Source organism: Pogona vitticeps, chromosome 1 (genome assembly GCF_051106095.1).
Source record: "Pogona vitticeps strain Pit_001003342236 chromosome 1, PviZW2.1, whole genome shotgun sequence".
Taxonomy (NCBI): Eukaryota; Metazoa; Chordata; class Lepidosauria; order Squamata; family Agamidae; genus Pogona; species Pogona vitticeps.
This window is the reverse complement of record NC_135783.1, coordinates 283,485,601-283,509,118: the sequence shown is the minus strand read 5'-3', so window position 1 is coordinate 283,509,118 and position 23,518 is coordinate 283,485,601. Positions and strand designations below refer to the sequence as shown.

The 23,518-nt window shown below is 42.1% G+C and overlaps 1 protein-coding gene across 5 annotated transcripts in view; it reads right to left on the bottom strand.

Moving 5' to 3' along the window:
• Positions 1 to 23,518, bottom strand: part of PRR5L (proline rich 5 like) — an 87,252-nt gene that overhangs the window by 26,390 nt on the left and 37,344 nt on the right. For all 5 annotated transcript variants that reach the window (XM_020813848.3, XM_020813845.3, XM_020813844.3 and 2 more), the window contains exons 4-5: positions 21,693 to 21,741; positions 8,260 to 8,317 (exon numbers count right to left, since the gene is read on the bottom strand). In XM_020813848.3, the coding sequence (XP_020669507.1) occupies positions 8,260 to 8,317; positions 21,693 to 21,741 (107 nt within the window). The remainder of the gene's footprint in view (positions 1 to 8,259; positions 8,318 to 21,692; positions 21,742 to 23,518) is intronic.

Below are 23,518 nucleotides of genomic sequence, written 5' to 3'. Positions count from 1 at the left end.
GTGCCTCCATGTCTAGATAGGGATGTAGCTGGGCAATCCTCCGAAGATGGAAATGGGCTACCCGTACCACAGATGTCACCTGGGTTTCCATGGTGAGATCCGGGTCCAGGCAGATGGCCAAGCTGTAAACCTCATTCTTTGTAGGAAGAGTCCCTCCCCCAAAGAAGAAGGAGTTTCCCAGCCCATGACGCCAGGCCGCCCACAAGCAAGATTTCCATCTTTTCCGGATTCAACCTCAGTCTATTTGCCGTCATCCACCCCAGGATGGTCTCCAAGCAGAGTTCAAGGATCAGAACAGCATCCACTGCAGTTGGGAAAAAAAGGCGAATTAGAGCTGGGTGTCATCAGTGTACTGATGGCACCAGGTCCCACCACTCCAGATGATCTCATCCAAAGGCCTCATATAGATATTAAATAGCATTGGCAAGATGATCGACCCCTTTCGAACCCCACAATTGAGGATCCCCAACTCTGAGAGCAGCCCCCAGAAGGATATATGGTTGACAGTATCAAAGAAGAAACCAAATTTGGCGTCGGACGACATTGGCAATTATAGGCCCGTCGCCAATGTTTCCTTCCTTAGTAAAGTGGTGGAGAGGGTGGTGGCTGACAAGCTTCAGGCTCTTTTGGATGAAACAAATGCCCTGGATCCATTCCAGTCGGGCTTCAGGCCACGCCATGGCACAGAAACTGCATTTGTCGCACTGTTGGATGACCTGTTGAGGGATGCTGATGCGGCAAAATGTCCTTGTTGGTCCTTCTCGATATCTCAGCTGCCTCTGATATCGGCGACCACTGTATCCTCCTGGGAAGGCTCTCCAAGTTGGGAATTGGTGGCCTGGCACTTGCCTGAGTCCAATCCTTCTTGGAGGATCACCCTCAGAGAGTACAGTTGAGGAGAGTGTTTTGGGCCCGTGGAGTCTCAACTGTGGGGTTCCGCAGGGCTTGATTATCTTCCCAATGCTGTTTAATAGCTATATGAGGCCGCTGGGTGGGGTCATCAGGGGGTGTGGGGCTTTATGCCATCAGTACGCTCATGACACTCAGCTCTACATCTCCTTTTCACCTACCTCAGTGGATGCCATTCTGTCCCTTCAGCGCTGTCTGGAGGCTGTACTGCGATGGATGCAGGAGAGTGGGTTGAGGCTAAACCTAGAAAATACAGAGGTCCTGAGGGTGGGTGGCCCCTCCATTGGTGGTTTGGGAAATTCTCTCTTGGGGGGGGCAACTCTCACCGTGAAAAGGGAGGTTCGCAGTTCAGGGGTCCATCTGGATCTAAGGATCAATAATAATTGTAAAATGCTATATGTATATAAGAGATCCAGTGTGGTGTAGTGAATAAAGTGATAGACTAGGACTCAGGAGACCTGGGTTCAAATCCCTATCTGACTATGAAAATTCACAGTGTGAGTGCACCTGCAAAAACCTTGAGTATATTGCTTATCCTGAAAGCCCTATAAGGAGTTGATATACTGTACAGTAGGTTGGTTCTGGCTTCAAGTCAGACCACCAGTCATAAAACATATACAGTGGTGCCTCGCAAGACGAGCGCTTCGTTTTACGACGAAATTGCATAACGACGAAGTTTTTGTGATCGCAAAAAGATGTTTCCAATGGGGTTTTTTCGCTTTGTGATGATTGGTTCCCTGCTTCGCTAACCGATCATCGCAAAACAACGATTTTCGCACAGCTGATTGGTGGTTTCAAAATGGCTGCTGGGTAAAAAAATGGCCACCCGCTGTTTTCTGGGATGGATTCCTCGCTGCATGGTCAGCGAAAATGGCTGCGCTATGGAGGATCTTCGCTGGATGGTGAGTTTCAAGCCCATAGGAATGCATTAATCGGGTTATAATGCATTTCTATGGGCTTTAAAAATCACTTTACAATGTTTTCGTTCTACAGCGATTTCGCTGGAACGAATTAACATCGTAATGCGAGGCACCACTGTAGATATAACCTTGGAGGATAAGCTTTTATCCAACAAATGTTGTTGGTAAATAAACAAATAAATGATCTTCGTAGTTATGCTCAGTTATTTGGGAAACTTACAACAAATACGGAGAACAATTTAAATAGAAAAGGAAACCATAATGTTTAACGTGAGCAATTATAAAACATAAAATATAGAACTCACAGAAACCATGGAATAAAAACAGTCAAAGATTGTCAAATAGAAATATGACATTTAAAAGGTCTGGCTGAAGACAAAGCTATTGTAAAGATGACACTGGGGAAACTTTCCTAGGAAGCTATTCCATAACTGGACTGCCACTATAAATAGCTCCCCTCCCAATTATCACCTGCCTCATTTTATTAGGTGCTTCACTGGTATTCAGAACAGGTCTCTGAAGATTTTAAAACACAAGTTAGTTCATATGGGAGAAACCAGTTATTTGCCAAGCCAATTAAGGCTGTGTTTTAAAAGGTTAGAACCAGCACATTGCACTGAGCCCAGGAAGTAGACAGAAATGCAAATACATGGTGCCAGTGTAGCTGACAAAGCACAATCATAATGAGATCAAACAGCCCCATCCTACTTAATATTCTGGCAGTTCTATTCTGGACCAATCTTAGTTTCAACACTATTTTAAAAAGCAGCCCTTGCATACAACATGCCCAGGAAAAATCCACTTGTCCATGAAGAGTGAAAAAACACTGCTTGACAAGCCACAGCTCCCTCCGTCCCTCCCTCCTTGCCTCCTTACCCTCAGTCCATCTCTCTCTCTCTGATCCTGCAGTCCTCCCCTCCCCCGTCCCATTGCAAAAGGAAAAACAGCCCTCTTCTCACAAGAGAGCTTGAGTGGCACATAGATATATAGCTCTGCAGGAGAATGTAGAGTAGTCCCACGCTGGAGAATATGGAGATTCCCTGTTCCCAATTTCAACTGAACGACCTGGCTGCTTAAGAGGCCGGGCACTTTTGCTTTCAGTTTTATTTTTGCCTTTCTTTTGAATGGAGACATTCAAATGAAAGGCATTCAAAATACAAACTTCATGACCGTACAGGCACACAGGTAATAAAGCAACCCAAGTCTGAGAGTATATTTATTTTGGGTTTGTATGCATTGTTATGTAGAAAGTGCCTAGTTTAAATTTAGAGTTTAAACATAAATTGCAAGGCTATACTCCATTTAGAGTTTAAACATAAATTGCAAGGCTATACAGCCTGAAGAAAACACAAGTCATGGGCCAGGGCGTGGACTCACCTCCTTCCATTACCATCTCTACACAAGAATTGGAGGTTGTTCATGACTTTGTGTACCTTGGCTCAACCATCTCTGACACCCTCTCTCTGGATGTTGAGCTGGATAAACGCATTGGCAAAGCAGCCACCATGTTCTCTAGACTCACAAAGAGAGTATGGCTCAATAAGAAGCTGACGACACATACAAAGATCCAAGTCTATAGAGCCTGTGTCCTAAGCACACTCCTGTACTGCAGCGAGTCCTGGACCCTTTGTGCACGGCAGGAGAGGAAGCTGAACACGTTCCATATGCGTTGCCTCCGACGGATTTTTGGCATCACCTGGCAGGACAAAGTCCCAAACAGAGTAGTCCTAGAACGAGCTGGAATTTTCAGCATGAATACATTGCTGAAACAGCGACGTCTACGTTGGCTTGGGCACGTCGTGAGAATGGCTGATGGTTGGATTCCAAAGGACCTCCTGTATGGAGAATTAGTGCAGGGAAATCGCCCCAGAGGGAGACCACAGCTGCGATACAAGGACATCTGCAAGCGAGATCTGAAGGCCTTAGGAATAGACCTCAACAGATGGGAAACCCTGACATCTGAGCGTTCAGCCTGGAGGCAGGCACTGCATCATGGCCTCTCCCAATTTGAAGCGACCCTTGCCCAGCAGGCCGAGGCAAAGAGGAAATCACAAAAGCAGCAAAACCAGGGAGCTGGACAGGGGACAGATTGGATTTGTCTTCAGTGTGGAAGGGATTGTCACTCTCGAATTGGCCTCCTCAGCCACACTAGACGCTGTTCCAAGTCCTCCATACAGAGCACGCTACCATAGTCTTTCGAGACTGAAGGATGCCTAACGAATACTCCAATCATGCTGATTGGTAAAATTTTTGACTGGCTGGTGAGACATTCTAAAAATTTTCAAGCCCTGTGCATGCTCCTATAGTGAGACTTTATATCCACCCTCTGGAGCATGGGCAATTGCAACCCAGCTATTTTCAACAAAATAAGGTCACAGGTAGACTTCCAGACAGAGCTGATAGAAGATGCTGTGACCCACTAGGCAAGTCTGTATCTCTCACTGACCTTACCCTCTTCTTCTCAGACACAGTGATGAAGCTAGATTTCTCCTCCCAGCACTCTGATTCACCTAATAATACCTGGGCATGAACACAGATGCACATACACATTCATTCTAGGTCATGAACTATGGGTGTGACTCCAAATGTACATTGTAACAAGCATCAGAGTGTCATCTAGCTGTGTTTCATTTTGTCTGCAGAGGAATTTGTACTTTCATTTGCATCTCTATCTACTTTCCGGAGCAGATGACGTGTAGATACTACTTTAAAACACCTAGTCTTCCACAGAATTATTTTACCATATTATATTTCTTGGAATGAGCAGAAATTGCAGAGACTGGACAATGAAATGTACTCTGAACATCTGTGTATCACTCAATCAGGACTGAGAATTATTGCAAAGTCTGGCAGGTATTATGTTGCATCAGCTTTTATGTTGGTTGGTTAATATAATTGCAAAGAAAGTTGTAATAAAGGAGCATAGTGGATCTGATGTTGAAGAAGAACAGGAGCACAAAACTCTCATGTAAATGATGGTATATACAGTGGGGTCTTGACTTGAGAACTTAATTCGTATTGGAATGCGGTTCTCAAGTCAAAAAGTCTGTAAGTCAAGTCTCCATTGACCTACAGTGCATTGAAAACCGATTAATCCCGTAACAGGCCGTTTTTGTTCCATTTTGGTTTTTTTCTGGTCTGTAAGTCAAATCTCAGTCTGCAAGTCAAACCTAAATTTTGTGGCCAGAGAAGTCTGTAACTCAAAAAGTCTGTAAGTCAAGCCGTCTGTAAGTCAAGGGTCCACTGTATAACACTTTTAACTGCATCCTGTATGATCATGCACATGTCAACCTAGTTTTGCAAAAGACAAGATATACCATTCCTGTAGCATATAAAGCCCAACCTGTGATGCTCTAGATCACAGTTGAATGCTGCAGCATGCCAGAGTTGCTGGCTGAGGACTGGATGGTGTTTGGAAACATGGGTGCCTACACTGTGGCAGCTGCAGCCACCAGTACATTATGTAATGTCAAGGCCAATGTGGCAGTTGATGGATTACATAAAGCAACAAGGTCTTCAAGCAGAATTGGAAGAGCAAGATGTCACTTTGCCACTGTCTTGTGCTTCAGAAAGTGGAACTGAATACTATCCAGGAGCTTCTGCTTCAGCTAGCATTAATATATAGATATAGAGTTAGATAACTTGCAACATAGGAATGGATTTTTATAGCTTTGTGGACCCTTAACATAATTGTTGCTAGAATTTTTATATGTTTTGGCAAACTATGGTGTACATAAAAGTAACAGAGTAGGAAATTCAGTAAATTCAGTGATTTTTGCTGCACGGATTATCGTCGCTATGCGGGGCACCACTGTATGTTTTCCACAATTTTGAGGATCAAAGGAACGCACAAGCGCACACTCGCGCCTGCCCGCCCGCACTCCCATCCATGCCTGTGCCCGCCCGCCCACATGCACTTCTGCTCACCCATTCGCACACACACAGACACACACATCCTCATGCATGCATGGGCTGGATAAAAAGGCAATGTGGCCATACTTTGGAGACCCCTGATCTAATGCACCAAGGAGCTCTTCTATTAACTGTAGCCGTCACTGTTCCTTACAGCATGATGTCTGCAAATACTTTTCAGTTTACATGTCCAAGGAAACCAAAGGGCATCTCTGTGATCTTTCCTGTAACTATGGAACAGAAGAATCACTCATTTCTTTCCCCTTCTAAAAAATAAGTTTTAGCAGCCACAAACTGGCACAATTTGAATTTCCACATAGAGTGATTCAGAAGCTTGCCGCTACAAAGCTTCCAAAGTGATCTTTTTATTTCCAACCAGAAACCACCAGTTTCCAGCTGCTGAGTGTCCTCTATGAGGCAAGAGTACCATACAGACAGTGCCCTTGTCTAGAACACTGATGGACTTGCTTTCCAAAAGATCAAGTGGTTTACATTGCTCGTCTCAGACTGATTACTGTAGTTCTGAATAATGTACTATTACTACGCAGATCCCATTCTGCATACTTAAGTTGGTGGCCAGGCAAGTATGATTAGAACTGCTGCCTTAGCAACCTATGTCCCATTGATTTTCAACACAATTTTACTGTTTTCAACATGAAATATGATTGTGACATCCTCTCTTGGAGGAAGTCTACATTCTATTTTGAACTAACTTTATGAATTTGACTTTAATCATAAAGAGTTTATTAAGTCTTTGAGCTGTTACATCATACCAAGTCTACCTGTAGTTCTAGCTAATAGCAGAGCAGGTTAAGTCCACTTTTAACTTTTTTTAAGATGTATTTAAAAAGAACTAGAGTATATACCTCAAATGTGAAGGGTGGAGCTTATTTCCTTGTTATGCTTTTGCAGATTTGTAACAACAAACAATAATACAAAGCAATGTATGTTGATAAAGCAGGCCTATAAATACACCTGAACATCTATAAACTGGTCAAAATTGCTTTCTGGTGACAAGACATGGCAGATTTCCTAACTCACAATTTCTCCCAATTTAAGGCTCTCATAGATTTGCGCAGACTGTTTTTTCTTCTTCTCCCCTGTTCCTGTTATTCTTACTTATACATCACCCTATAGTGCTAGAGCATTTTTTTCAGAGGTTTACAGTGCAATTATGCAAACAACAACTTGCAGCCCAGCAAGCTGGGTACTCAATTTACCAGCCTTGGAAGGATGGAAGGCCAAGACAACCTTGAGATCTACCTTAGCCCATTGAAATCAAACTCAGATCATGAGCAGATTCTTGACAACAGTACTGCAGTTTAACCACTGTTATGAGATTCCCTAGTAGACCCCCACCCACATCCCTTCATATGTTTGTGCACACAGAAACAATGTCTTTCTATGGGCTAATAATAGTTCTTATTTACATATCTGTCTGATGTAAAGCAACATCCCTTGGCTTGTCCAGATCTTTCTGGTTTTAACCTTCAAAAGGCGCCTATGAATCTATACTTTTCATGACAACCAAAACTCAAATCAAATCATTATCCATTCCTTATCAGCTTCTGCACATACTATAAGCGCACAATGAATATATCTTGGGCTGATTTGGTTTCTGTTTCGTCAATTGCTACTATTGTTGCCAGTTTTGAAAGCACACATATTACAAGTTGTGGATTGTGTTGTGAACAATGTTCAGAATAATTCTGAATGAAGAACCTGTAGCTGACTACAAGAAACAACAAAAAAAATCATAGCTGTCCTAAATCTAGGGCGATAAACCATGCCCTCCACAAATGTGTGTGCAATTACTAAAAATCTCCCTTAATTAATTTTTGTGCAATTCTTCATTTGATGACAAGACTGGATACACATATACATGCACATTGGTGAGACATACATTTTCATTACAAAGTTCTATGACCTATGCTAAACAGTAATTTGCCAAGATGTGCAGGAAACCTGGTTAACGAGTTCTTTTAATTGTTCTGCCCTGAGGTGGGAAAAACTTTACCACGTTTGCCAGTTCCTGATCAGAAATCTAAGGAAACCATGGACTCACAGGACTCTGCTTATGAAGGTCAGGATAAGCAGATTACTAAATGAGTCCACATATTATCAAGTGGGTCTGTACCAAATGGGACCCAGCCCATCTGCAAACCACAGCCCAGTCAGGGATGCCTTCACCATGCCCTTATACTCCACTATTTTATATTCCTCTGTGTGACTTTTCAAACTCTGCGTTTTTGTTACACATAAACTGCTCCTATAAAAGCATGTTACGTTTGTTTTGGGCAAGGAAATTTACTTTCTTCCCCATTTAAATAATTTATATGCTCTGCTGTTGCCAAGACTGGCTGTGTTGCTTCTACATAACAGAACCTGGAGATACTTAGCCAGATGGCTCAGGTGTTGGTTTTTTCACTAAATCCACTTCTGCAATCCAAGCCTCAAGAGATGACACATGAGGCTTCAAGCAAGAGCAAAACGCAGGACAGTCCCTCTGTCCACTTGCCTTCAGACAGCTTAACCTTCTCTTCTATGAACAGCAAACCCTTCGCAAGAAGCTGGTTCTGCCAAAGAGAAAAAGAGAGAGAGGAAAATATGGGCTTTTTCCACAAACTCAAACACACTACTGATTATCTTGGTTTTCAGTTTGGTATTTGCAGTGCATCACTCAACCACTCAGATAAATCATATGCCTATCATGTTCTAGAATTAGACTGGTTTTGGTCAACCAGTGCAGCTTTATATGTGAAGGCAGACAGACTTGAAAGTCAAGGCACATACAAGTTTGTTATAGCTATGCTGTAAAGTTTTGAGTAGCTATCTGGTTTCATTTTCTGTCCTGCTAGAATTAAGACTTTTAAGATGTGTTTTATTGTTTTTGCTATATTTGAATTATGCATTGTATTTCACTCTGAATCTTGTAAACCACCCCAAGTTCATTTGCCAATGGAAGAACATATAAAGATCATCAATAAATATAACTAATAAATAAAACTGCTCATGCCCATGCTTAGTGAAAAGTAGCCTTGGCATGGCATATCAATCCAGTCATGCTGCCTTTCTCATCATCAGACCATACCAAGACATTACATCTCAGAAACCCATCTTTCACAAACTGAACAACTTTCTCAAAATTAGGAGGAAAGGAGGTTTCATTTCTCTCAAAGACACGAGAAACAATATAAGGAATGAGATCCTGCTGCTTAGAATAAGTTGTAACTGAGTACGCCTATTGGATCAATGGACATTATGCACAATTTGATTCACCAAATCCTCGCGATTTCAGAACTACTACACACTGAAAGGAAGAAAGGCTTGAAGGAGGAACAAATAATACCTTTTAAAGTAGCACACCATGCACATCCTGAAGTTCCTATACACCAACATGCTGCTGGAGGGCACTAGAATATCTATGTCTGTAAGACAGCCTTGGGAAACTCAATGTTCTTCTAAGAATTAAAATAAAGTATGGTGTCACATCCCTTCATGGATTGCTGCCTTGTCATGATGACTGGGCTTGAGTAACTTAGAGAAGCTATGGGCTATGCTGTGCAGGGACACCCAAGACGGACAGGTCATAGTGGAGAGTTCTGACTAAACATGATCCACCTGGAGCAGGAACTGGCAAGCCACTCCAGTATCTTTCCCAAGAAAACTCCATGGACAGAAACAAAAGACTAAAAGATATGATGTTGGAAGATGAGCCCCTCAGGTCAGAAGGAGACCAATATGCTACTGAGGAAGAGGGGGGGGGGACAAGTACAAATAGCTCCAGAGCTAATGAAGTGGTTGGGCCAAAGCCGAAAGGATGCTCAGCTGTGGACGTGCCTGGAAGTGAAAGGAAAGTCTGATGCTGCAAAGAAGAATACTGCGTAGGAACCTGGAATGTAAGATCTATGAACGTTGGGAAGCTGGATGTGGTCAAACAGGAGATGGTAAGAATCAACATTGACATCCTGGGTATCAGTGAACTAAAATGGTGAATTCAATTCAGATGATTACCATATTCACTATTGTGGGCAAGAAGCCTATAGAAGGAATGGAGTAGCCCTCATAGTCAACAAAAGAGTGGGAAAAGCTGTACAGTGGTGGCTCGCATTATGACGTTAATTCGTTCCAGCGAAATCACTGTAGAACGAAAACGTCGTAAAGCGATTTTTAAAAGCCCATAGAAAGGCATTAAAACCCAGTTAATGTGTTCCTATGGGCTGGAAACTCACCGTCCAGTGAAGATCCTCCATAGTGTGGCCATTTTCGCTGCCTGTGCAGCAAGGAATCCATCCCAGAAAACAGCAGGCAGCCATTTTGTTTAACCGGCGGCCATTTTGAAACCGCTGATCAGCTGTTAAAAAATCATTGCTTTGCGAGAATCGGTTCCTGAAGCAGGGAACTGATCATCGCAAAGCAAAATTCCCCCATAGGGAACATCATTTTGCGATCTTTTTTGCGATTGCAAAAACATCGACGTCAAGCGGTTTCATTGTTAAATGGAGCTCCCGTCTTGTGGGGCACCACTGTAAAGGGATATAATTTCAAAAACGATAGAATGATTTCAATACGAATCCAAGACAGGCCTTTCAAATCACAGTAATCCAAGTTTATGCACCACTCACTGATGCTGAAGAGGCTGAAATTGACCAGTTCTATGAAGACTTACAACACCTTCTAGAACTGACACCAAAGAAAGATGTTCTTCGCTTTATAGGGGATTGGAATGCTAAAGTAGGGAGTTAAGTGATAAAAGGAACAGGAAAGTTTGGCCTTGGAGTTCAAAATGAAGCAGGGCAAAGGCTAATAGAGTTTTGTCAACAGAACAAGCTGGTCATCACAAACACTCTTTTCCAACAACACAAGAGGCGACTCTACACATGGACATCACCAGGTGGGCAATACTGAAATCAGATTGATTATGTCCTCTGCAGCCAAAGATGGAGAAGCTCTATACAGTGAACAAAAACAAGACCTGGAGCTGATTGTGGCTCTGTCCGTCAGCTTCTCATAGCAAAATTCAAGCTTAAACTGAAGGAAGTAGGAAAAACCACTGGGGTACTCAAGTATAATCTAAACCAAATCCCTTATGAATACACACTGGAAGTGAAGAACAGATTTAAGGAATTTGGTGGACAAGAGTGCCTGAAGAACTATGGATGGAGGCTCGTAACATTCTACAGGAGGCAGAAACAAAACCCACCCCAAAGAAAAGGAAATGCAAGAAAGCAAAGTGGCTGTCCAACAAGGCCTTGCAAATAGCAGAGAAGAAAAGGAAAACAAAATGCAAGGGAGATAGGGAAAGTTACAGAAAATTGAATGCAGACTTCCAAAGAATAGCAAGGAGAGACAAGAGGGCTTTCTTAAAAAAAACAGTGCAAATAAATAGAGGAAATAATAGAAAAGGAAAAAGCATAGATCTGTTCAAGAAAACTGGAGATCTCAAAGGAACATTTTGTGCAAAGATGAACATAATAAAGGACAAAAATGGTAGGGACCTCACAGAAGCAGAAGACATCAAAAAGAGGTGGCAAGAATACACAGAAGAATTATACCAGAAAGATCTGGACGTTCCGGATAATCCAGCTAGTGCTGTTACTGAGCTTGAGCCATCCTGGAGAGTGAAGTCAAGTGGGCCTTAGAAAGCATGGCTAACAACAAGGCCAGTGGAGGTGATGGCATACCAGTTGAACTATTTAAAACCTAAAAAGATGATGCTGTTAAGGTGCTGCACTCAATATCCCAGCAAGTTTGGAAAACTCAACAGTGGCCAGAGGATTGGAAAAGATCAGTCTACATCCCAATCCCAAAGAAGGGCAGTGCCAAAGAATGCTCCAACTACCGTACAATTGCACTCATTTCACACGCTAGCAAGGTTATGCTCAAAATCCTCCAAGATAGGCTTCAGCAGTATGTGGACTGAGAACTCCCAGAAGTACAAGCTGGATTTCAAAGGGGCAGAGGAACTAGAGACCAAATTGCTAACATGCGCTGGATTATGGAGAAAGCCAGAGAATTCTAGAAAAACATCTACAGTGGTGCCTCGCTTAACGAGCGCCTCGCTGAGCGATGAAATCACTTAACGAGGCACTCTGGGCCATCGCTGAAGCATTCGCTCAGCGATGGCCCCATGGCGATTTTTCGCTTTGCGATACTCGCTAAGCGATTCGCTTAGCGAATATCGCATAACGAAGCGGGGGAGAACAGCTGATCGGCGGTTCCAAAATGACCGCCGGAAGGTCTGCGCCACATTTTCGCGCCCTGCCCTCGCTTACCGAGGGCGCGAAAATGGCGGCGCTATGGAAGAACCTCGCAGAGCGGTGAGTTTTCAAGCCATAGGAACGCATTGAACGAAGTTCAATGCGTTTCTATGGCTTTTTTATTTCCGCACAACGATGTTTCGCTATAGCGAAGGTTAATCCGGAACGGATTAACCTCGCTATGCGAGGCACCACTGTACTTCTTCTTCATTGACTATGCAAAAGACTTTGACTGTGTGGACCATAGCAAACTATGGCAAGTCCTTAAAGAAATTGGAGTGCATGACCACCTTATCTATCTCCTGAGAAATCTATACAGTATGTGGGACAGGAAGCAACAGATAAAACTGGATCTGGAACAACTAATTGGTTCAAAATTAAGAAACGAGTACAACAGGGCTGTATATTGTCTCCCTGTTTATTTAACTTAAATGCAGAATACATCATGCAAAAGGCTGGACTGGAGGAATCCTAAAATGGAATTAAGATTGCTGGAAGAAATAACAACAATCTCCGATATGCAGATAATACCACTCTGATGGCAGAAAGTGAGGAGGAATTAAAGAACCTCTTAATGAGGGTGAAAGAGGAGAGCACAAACAATGGTCTGAAGCTCAACATCAAAAAAAACTAAGATCATGGCCACTGGTCCCATCACTTCCTGGGAAATAGAAGGCGAAGATATGGAGGCTGTGACAGATTTGACTTTCTTGGGTTCCATGATCACTGCAGATGGTGACAGCAGCCACGAAATTAAAAGACGCCAGCTTCTTGGGAGGAAAGCGATGACAAACCTCGAAAGCATCTTAAAAAGCAGATACATCACCTTACTGACAAAGGTCTGCATAGTCAAAACTATGGTTTTTCCAGTAGCAATGTATGGAAGTGAAAGCTGGACCATATTCTTTGGTAAGAATTGATGCTTTTGAATTGTGATGCTGGAGGAGACTCTTGAGAGTCCCCTGGACTGCAAGGAGAAGAAAGCTATCCATCCATTCTGAAGGAAATCAACCCTGAGTGCTCACTGGAAGGACAGATCCTGAAGCTGAGGCTCCAATACTTTGGCCATGTCATGAGAAGAGAAGACTCCCTGGAAAAGACCCTGATGTTGGGAAAGTGTGAAGGCAAGAGGAGAAGGATGAGATGGTTGGACAGTGTCATCAAAGCTACCAACATGAATTTGACCAAACCCTGGAAGGCAGTAGAAGACAGGAGGGCGTGGCATGCTCTGGTTCATGGGGTCATGAAGAGTCAGACACGACTTAATGACTAAACAACAACATGATGTCACAATTACTAAGTTAAGCTACTAGCAGGTTGGGAATTTGGTAATATCATGTAATATCTGTAGCAAAATGTTAAAGCGAGAGGTAGGCAGTGCTTCTTGCTGCTCTACCCAGTCAGTCATGTTTTCCTCTACAACTTTTCAATCCATCCTCCATCCTATTCAGTTTTCAGGTTCTCCTGTTATGAACAATCAACATTATCTATGGATTAAACATGGGATTTCCACCAGTATGTTCCCTGCGTAAATTGTTAATCATTATCTAAGCTCACCCTTTGTTGGACCTGGAATAAAAGAGCAGAGGTTTTAAGCAAGGGCATCTACAACTCATTTCCTTAATTATTCATAAAGTATAATTATGCTAATTCAAGAGAGGGACAGAGCATGCATAGAACTAGGTAGTAGATTCTTCCATAATTTACCAAAAAGGAAATTTTAAAAAATAAGGAGTAGGAATATCCTTATTAGGATTTGGATTAGCATATATCCTCTAAGTATATGGTTACACTGCAATGCACACCTACTATATGCCATGGAAGTGGCTGAAACCTTCCTTTTCCAGCAGGTTCAAAACTCTCTGGAGGTGTGCAAGGCAAAGTGTCTCACAGCAAATTTATTGTCAAGGCCAGGCAGCCCTCCCCAATGGTTTCCACCTCCACTATCAGATCCCCCCTCTCTAGTGGTAGTACAGTACAAAGAGAAGGCCTCAGCACTTTGCAAACAATGCCCATCTAGGACAGAAGTGGAAGGGATCTGAATGGCATCTTTGATCCTCTGCACTTTCTTCTCCCACATCTTCTCATCTCATGTTAGTTATGCTCTCCCCAGTAGGACACATCTTTGCAGCATGCTAGATCCACTCCTCCTCCCCAAATGGCACACAGGGATGTACCCACTCACTAATCCAAGGATCCTTATATTTGGCCCACTGCCTACAGCAGAGATCAGAATCTATTCCCATGGTCTCTGCCTCAACTGCTTGGCAAGACTCCATGCTCTCAAGCACCTCCTCCAACCAGTCTGTCTTTTTGTCTGGTTTTCTCTCCTTATCTTCATCTGCTAGGGCAGTGGTCCCCAACCTTGGGCCTCCAGATGTTCGTGGACTTCAACTCCCAGAAGCCTTCACCACCATCTCTGCTGGCCAGGATTTCTGGGAGTTGAAGTCCAAGAACATCTGGAAGCCCAAGGTTGATGACCACTGTGCTAGGGGTTCCCTCACTTTCTCTCCACAGCTCTCCCCCTCTGGCTCCGGAGAGGCCATGAGCTTCTTCTCTTCTTCACCCCAGTCTACAAGACAGCTGCACATGAGAAAGTTCCTTCTGCTATTGGTGGTGATGGTCTGGCCCACTGGATCTGGTCTGGTCATGCTCCACTGGATCTGGTCTGGTTCAGCCACTCCCACAACACATAAGCCCATATGCAAAAGCACAGATGAATGAGATGAATAATGTCTATGCTTCCAGCATTTAGACAGGGTGCCTATAGCTGAAATAACGATGACTCTTTGCCCAGACACAGAGAGAAAGTTTGGAACAGTTAAATTTTTGGAATGCAACTCTTGGTTACTTTTTTTAAGAATACAACTTCCAGAAATCTTACAGATAGTACCAAGATTTGGTTATGGATAACATTCATAAGTATTTTTATCACAGAGGAACTGCCCCATCTGACAACCTAAACAGTCACTTCCCTGTACTTTCATAAGAAGCCAAAAGGGAGGATTGAAGCCAGAAAAAAAGAAAAAAGTCACATAGATATTCTAAATGCTTAGAACTGGTGGGAAAGAAGCTGTTCTCATTTTGAGAAATGTATTCATTTGCTTGCAGTGACTTTTCAAAGATCTATATTTATTCTGTTGGGCTCTAGAAAGAGTATGCCAAGCTAATTAAAGGAGAGAAACGATCTGGAATTACAGTAAGAAATTTGTTCAGAGTGTGTTTTTTCTTGGTACACACATATTTGTGCCTCCTTTTAATGACAAGGCATTCCATAAAATTAGCTAACAATTGAGCATTTATTTATTAAACATCATAAGTATTCATTTGGGAAACGTTTAGATGGATAAGAACTACAATCTTCTCATATATTCTGGAACAGCAAAATTACATCTATTACTCATACTACTCTCACACAATTTATTTCAATATCATGGTTTTATACCGTATTTCCCAGCCAGCCAGCAAAGGAATGAGGAGTAGAATGAGATAATAATGTAAAAGAAAGCAGCTTAAATTAAAATTCGGGCTAAATATGAAGCAACTATCTCACCACAAAAACAGAGGTGGTGGAAACGATGACCAAATAAGGGCTCAGCTGCTGGATTCTCTGACAACACATGCATTTAGTCTAGAATGCATAATAACAGTACAGACAAGTATCTCTAAATGTTTGTTTGTTTGTTTTGCTATGTTTGCCCATCAGTCACAACAACAGCATTTTGTCAAGGTTTTACACTATTTCCCCAAACATAAAGAGCCACTGACCTAACTAAATTTTAAAAAATCTGAGCCCATTTGACACCTAACCTACTCTGAACTCAGAATTCTGGAAAATACACTTCAAACTCTACCACCTACCCCTACAAGAAAAAAAAATGAGGGTGGTTATTTACTGTAATTATGTTTTTCTGAATTATAGAAAAAGCTGTTCTCAAATAGTGAGAGAAAGTGGGTGATTAAACAAAAAAAACCCTAAACCTTTATGCACATATACTTCTAGAATGCTAGTAACCATTAAACTCAGTGATGGGAAATGTGCAACCACCCAAAATATGGCTGGACTACAACCCTCATCATTCCTCACCAATGGCTATGTTGGCTAAGGCTGATGGAAAGTTCAAGCCAAAAACTGTTTGGTGGGATATAGGGCCCATGCTCTGGTGTTAAGAGCCAAAAAAGGAGACCCAGATTGAAGAGTCTGCAAGATTCCAGTCAGCCAGAAAAGACTGCAAAAGCAAAGATCTGCAGAAGTGGCACATTCCAGTATGTTTAGCTAGATGATCAAAGGCGGAAAGGTTTAGATTTCTGCTTTCTTCAGTTGCCAATTTCCACCTGTCTTGTCCACCGCTATGACTACACTAGAAGGGAAACACTGCGGTTTTATCTTTTCTCATTGTAGGGTGAAACTATCACGGAAGATGAAAGTACGTTAGTATTCCAGAGCTACAATTCTGGCACATTTTTGTATCAGTACAGTTATTTTAAAAAAAATGCTTCAAGAGCAAATACTTGCATATTTATAAAACAAAGGAAGCTAATAAGCAAAAGTATGAACTATTTGGGGTGTAACATCTTTCAGTACTTAAATTAAGAAATCAATTCCCTATACAGTGATGTCTCGACTTACGAACTTTATTGGTTCTGGAACTCTGGTCGTAACTCAAAATGGCCATAGGTCAAAACCCCATTTCCCATAGGAATGCATTGAAATGTAATTAATCCCTTCCAGATGAAGAAAAACAATCCACAAACAAAAACTGCAAGACCCATTGGAAACATAATTAATCCACTGCAGCTGAAGGAGGGGGGAAAAAGAAAAGCAAACAAACTGTGCAAGACCCTTCAGAAATGCAAAAAAAAAACAAAGCAGAAAGCAAACAAACCATGCAAGACCCTTCGGAAATACCAAAAAAAGAGAGCAGAGCATAAAGCAAACAAACCGTGCAAGACCCATTGGAAATGGGGGGGGGGGAGCAAAGCAGAAAGCAAACAAACCCCAAATGGGGGGAAAGCCCAAAAGGTAAACAAACCCCACAAGACCCACTGGATATGGGAAAAAAACCCACAAGACCCATCGGATATGGGGGGGGACCCAAAAAAGCAAACAAACCCCGCAAGACCCATCAGAAATGGGGGGGGCTAAAAAACAAACGAACCCTGCAAGACCCATCACAGCATAGAAACATAATCTACCACACAGCTCAAAACAACGCAGCGAAACCCAACCAGAACAGTTTTTAAAAAGGAGAAAGCAGCATCTTACCTTATCAGGCAGTCTGAAGCCTACTCCATTTGCACACTCTCTAACCACTGGGGCAAAAGAGCTACAAAGAAGCAGCCTCTTCGCCACCAACGCTTAGCAATTTGAATTCCTCGCCTTTTTCCCCTGCCCTTTTCTGGTTGTAACTTGAAGCTCTGGCCACAAGTTGAAGCAAAATTTTGTGGCCAGAGCTGGTCATAACTCGAAATGGTCGTATGTCCGGACGTTCGTAAGTCGAGGCACCACTGTACATATGTGCATATGCCTTCTATCACCATTGAAAAGTGATTGACACAGCACTTGTGTTTACCAATGCTGAGTTAACACATAGTTTATATGTTTGCAGTTAAATATGCAAGGTCAGAATGTGCATGTTTATAGATCAAGGATGAGGAACTGTGGTCTTCCAGATGCTGCTGGACTGCAATTCCCACCAGGCCTAGCCAGAATAATAAATGGTAGAATAACAAATGGTAGAAATAACAAATAGAAATGGGCATGAACCTGAAAAATGGTGGATCATGATAGTTCATGTTTCATCATAAACCATCACAAATCAAACAGAAAACTGAACCTGTTCACAGTTCAGTATTCATTCATACTTGGGGGTAGCTACTGCTTCTGTCATACAGACACCATCATTGTAGTCATCATACCATTGCCATCGTTGTCACACTGTTTAGTCATGCCACCACCGCTGCTGACTATCACCACTGTCATCACACCACCACTGCCTCTCCAGGTGCCATTGCAAGGAAGCCAGTCACTGCCTTTACACATGGGATCTGGGAAGGTGACAGCAGTGCGGCTTCCCTGAAAGGAGCACAGACATTGCCTCTGCACATACAATTGATCCCCAGCTGATTACTCCCATCAGCTGGGAGATGGGCACATGCACAGAGGCATCTACCAGCTTCCCTGCTAGGATCCTGAGAGCTGCCTCTGCGCATGCCTCTGACCCCCAGCTGATTGCCCTGATCAGCTGCAAGGCAGGTGCATGCACAGAGACAGCAGGCCCAGCTCCTAGAAGGGAAGGTGGCACACTATCTCTGACAATGGCAGCAGAGGAGGAAGCAACAGGGGCAGGATCGGGTAGGGAAGCGATGGGGACAGTGGGAAGTGGGCAGCTGGGCACTGAGGGGAAAAACGTTCAGTATTTTATTTTGCTGAACTGGGTCACAAACTGAAACACAAACCAGCCTGATTCATCGGTTTTTCTGGTTCGCGGTTCGGTTCATGTCTGTCTCTATTAATTATAATACAGAATTACTGAACTGAATTCTAAACATTCATTTTTGAAACAGCCTTCTAGATTTGTGGATTGTTTTCTTTCCACCTTATAAACCTTTATTGTCATTGCAAAAATGCAAGAGTGGTTTCCTAGATGCATTTTTTTTCTCTAGAAGTGGGTAGTGCCAAATTATATAGGCGAGCAATATAGCAACTAATAGGATCTTCATAAATTACACAAATGATAAAGCAGGCTGTAGACTTTTCACCCTCTTCTTCTGCAAGTGATCTGCAATCCTCATTCCTAAATGCTAAGATCATTTCTCTACCAAGATTTTTTTAAAAATTGCTTTCCACAGTGTGTTGGCAGTTTGTTCCCAATTATGTGTGTGTGTGAGAGAGAGAGTGAGTGATCGTATAGAGCACAGTCTAATATTTTTGCAAGTCTAATTCTTTACAATAATGTCCATCAAGATGTAGATTGTATTCTATTGCAAAAATTCCATCTATAGGATGCTGAGGGTTTATTTAATCACAAGGCAAATTCACATTCCTGAGATGAGAAGAGGGAAAACCCTAGCCCACAAGTCGTGCTGCCATCACCTAATCACTGGCATGTTTACTATTAAAATGAGGTTGATGGAATTTTAGACAAATTCCATTGTCAAGTTGTCAGCTCTTACAGAAAATCATCCTGAGGGCAGTTCAGAAATCCTTGCACAAAACTGCATTTAAAAAAAACTTCTTACAGCACGCAAGGAACAATTCACTTGAAACACCAAATTATTAGAAGGAAAAATAATAGGGAGTGTTTGCCAACCAGCCTCCAAAAACTTACAGGACCCAAATTACACAACTCAGTTCAGTGACACTGGTTGCCATTATGAGCACCATGCAGAATGTGGGAACACTGGGATCCCAAGTTTGTTGCTAACCAAGATAGAAACTTTCTGTTCTGCTCTTCTTGTGGGCAGAGGAAGGAGCAGCAGAATACACCAGCCTCTGATTTGTATGGCTTACTCTTGCAACCACAAACCATACTGTGCCATTATAGCCAAGCTAAACCATATAATTTCATTCTATGCCACTTCAGCTTTAGAAGTGCTGGGGACACTTCTACTCCAAAAGAAAAAAGGTACATGAAGGTAGGAACGCAAAAAATCAAAAATCCATTACAAATATCTTGAAAGCTTAAATATTAAAAGGCTAACCCAACAGCAAACTGGTTCTGGTCTGCATGTTGCTGTTAAAACAAAGATTCCAGACTTGTTGGTCCCTTTGCAAGACGAGATAACAAATCAGTGTTTGTTTCAGCTTATAAACAGCAGCTTATAAAGCAAGCAAAAAGCCAAGGTCCCCAGTTTCGATTATATGTTAAAGAAGGCAAACCATTCCTTTTTTACCAGCTTTTTCCATCTTAAGCTAGAAATTTTTTTATTGTTCCATGGGAACACAGGTTTCTCAGATACATTTTTTTTAAAAAATGCACATAAATATACACACACTACTGATTACATAATGCATGTGTATTTGGGTAACATTTCCAACAGTCATAAGCTACAGCACTATTACAACTACCAGCATCTGTTTGCATTCAAGGGTGCAGCAAAAAGATGGGACTTTCGTGTTAACATGAAAGGCAAAAACATGAAAAATGTAATTTCATAGATTCCCAAAAAGAGAGCTTTTGCTGTTGTTCTGAACTTAAAATACAGAAGAAAAGGCAAGTGCTGCCATATTCTAGTCATTTTTATTTTACTTTTTGCCTTTATGTGCTTGCTTGCTTTCCTTGTTTTTTCAGAGGGTAAGCTCTCTGTGTGTTTTATTTTGCTATTTCTCTACCCCACCTCGTGTGTGAGGTGGTGATGGGGGTGCTTTCTCTGTTTGATTGTTTTTTAAAAAATGGTACACACTATGTATTTTTACTTATTCTGCTGAAGACATTTATTTTGGTGAGTTTCGGGTACTGTGTTGTTTGGTTGTGACTGGTTACGTATATTGGTACAGTACTTGCTTTTGGAGAAGACTGGTTCTGTTGCCCTGCCCCTGCTTTCTTGAAGCAGCTAGTTTAAGGGTTCTGTAAGGCTGAATTTGGAATAATAATAGAAACTTGAATGGGAAAAACAAAATGTATACATTGGCTTACATGAGAGGTCTGGTCTTTTCATGTTTATCAAAAGGATGAGTGCACAAAAGATATGATAATGAAAAAGACCCCTCTTTTGAACCTGAAATTAAACAATAAAGAAAATTTTCACAGTTCATTTCCCTATTAAAGAACACAAAGTCCTGGGGTTGAATCTGGCTGTTCCAGAGCCCTAACTCAAGCTTTAGGGGTTCCCCAGCTGGCCATACCCTTCTCTGAATTATATCATTTGGAGAGAATCCAATCTTTTTATGGGTTTTCCCATTTTAAACGGTTGAAATGTTTTTTTCCTACAACTTGGCTACAGACAGTAAGAGGTTTTCTGCAACTGAATTCAGCCTCTCTTTCAGTTTTTGAATTACTACCTTTCTATAGACTAATCAAAAGTCAGAAAGCCACATCTAACTCTCTGAAAAGACTTTTGAAATAATATTTGCACCCACTGTTTCAAAGGCACAAACTAAATACATACAAATGCACACTAAATATATATAAGATGACACTTATTTAATGTGCATTCCACATAGAAATTAAAATGTGTGGCATTTATATTTCAACACCATAAAGGTCTTGTCAAAAAGGAGAATTAAGTACCATCATCATAGCATGAATCTCTGGTGAGTAAATCTTAGTCAAGCACTTTTACTCCATGTCATTCCTTAACAGACCATCATGGAAGCCTGTTATACCATTCCATCCTGAACTCACGGGGTCAGAACAACATAAGTTCTGATTAGCAAACCTGATTAAGTCTCTTGACATCACCCTCAGACTTCCCTGTTCCCAATAAACTGACTTGCATCTCACGACAAACTGGAGCAGAGATGTCTGGTTTAATTTCAGTCCTTACTGAAACACAAACAAGGCTGTTCAAACTGTTATTAGTCTTTGCTCAAAATTCAATCTCTTCTTCAGAAGAAAGAGCCACCATGGTATAGTGGTTAGACTACTGGACAGGAGGTAACAAAGTAAATATCAAAAGCACAAGGCAAAAAATAACAAGAACACAACTTCAGTATGCTTTAATCATCTATTTGAGAAACACAAATTACCTGGAAGTAGTCTGTGATGAAGGATCCAAGTTCACTCTTCAACAATCGTCTGGAAAAAAAATAGGTCACATATTATGAGACCACTTACAGGCAAAATTCCCAAACTCAACCGATTTTTATTGAAATCCTCAAAACACAAGACAAACAAAAAAAGAAAGCTTGTGCAATATACAAAATGAAGGATGGCTAATATTGCTTCCATACCACTTAAGTATCAAAAATAGGTGAGCTTTCAAGGGTTGCAGGAGTCTTCAACATGCTTGACACTGAAAAACTTGGAGGTGAGGATGGGGGGAAAAACAAACAAGTCCAAAAATCACTCAAAAGGCAATAGACTGGAGGGTTCATTGAATGACTTGTCTCCCTTTGCCTACAGAAACAGAGGAAGTCTGTTAAATTCTATCTCCTTTCCCTGGGATTAAACCTTGATTAACACATCTCAAACCGATTCTTGACATTTGTAGCATCCATCTTGAAAGTTCATTTTAACTACACATCCTGAGGCTTCAACACATAGCAAGAATGATTCGTTTCGTTTCGTTTAGTCGTTTAGTCGTGTCCGACTCTTTGTGACCCCATGGACCAGAGCACACCAGGCCCTCCCGTCCTCCACTGCCTCCCGGAGTTGGGCCAGACCCATCTCGGTCGCTTCGGTGACACTGTCCAGCCATCTCATCCTCGGTCGTCCCCTTCTCCTCTTGCCTTCACACTTTCCCAACATCAAGGTCTTTTCCAGGGAGTCCTCTCTTCTCATGAGATGGCCAAAGTATTGGAGCCTCAGCTTCAGGATCTGTCCTTCCAGGGAGCACTCAGGGTTGATTTCCTTTAGAATTGATAGGTTTGTTCTCCTTGCAGTCCAGGGGACTCTCAAGAGCCTCCTCCAGCACCACAATTCAAAGGCATCAATTCTTCGGCGGTCAGCTTTCTTTATGGTCCAGCTCTCACTTCCATACATCACAACAGGAAAAACCATAGCTTTGACTATTCGGACTTTTGTTGGCAAGGTGATGTCTCTGCTTTTTAAGATGCTGTCAAGGTTTGTCATTGCTTTCCTCCCAAGAAGCAGGCGTCTTTTAATTTCGAGGCTGCTGTCTCCATCTGCAGTGATCATGGAGCCCAAGAAAGTAAAATCTGTCACTGCCTCCATATCTTCCCCTTCTATTTCCCAGGAGGTGATGGGGCCAGTGGCCATGATCTTAGTTTTTTTGATGTTGAGTTTAAGACCGTTTTTTGCACTCTCCTCTTTCACCCTCATTACAAGGTTCTTTAGTTCCTCCTCACTTTCTGCCATCAGAGTGGTATCATCTGCATATCGGAGGTTGTTGATATTTCTTCCGGCAATCTTGATTCCAGCTTGGGATTCCTCCAGTCCAGCCTTTCGCATGATGTATTCTGCATATAAGTTAAATAAGCAGGGAGACAATATACAGCCTTGTCGTACTCCTTTCCCAATTTTGAACCAATCAGTTGTTCCATATCCAGTTCTAACTGTTGCTTCCTGTTCCACATATAGGTTTCTCAGGAGATGGATAAGGTGGTCAGACACGCCCATTTCTTTAAAGACTTGCCATAGTTTGCTGTGGTCCACACAGTCAAAGGCTTTTGCATAATCAATGAAGCAGAAGTAGATGTTTTTCTGGAACTCTCTGGCTTTCTCCATAATCCAGCGCATGTTAGCAATTTGGTCTCGAGTTCCTCTGTCGCTTCGGAATCCCGCTTGTACTTCTGGGAGTTCTCGGTCCACATATTGCTGAAGCCTACCTTGTAGGATTTTGAGCATAACTAGCAAGAATGATACTGTGACTTTTCTGCCGCATTTGGCAAGC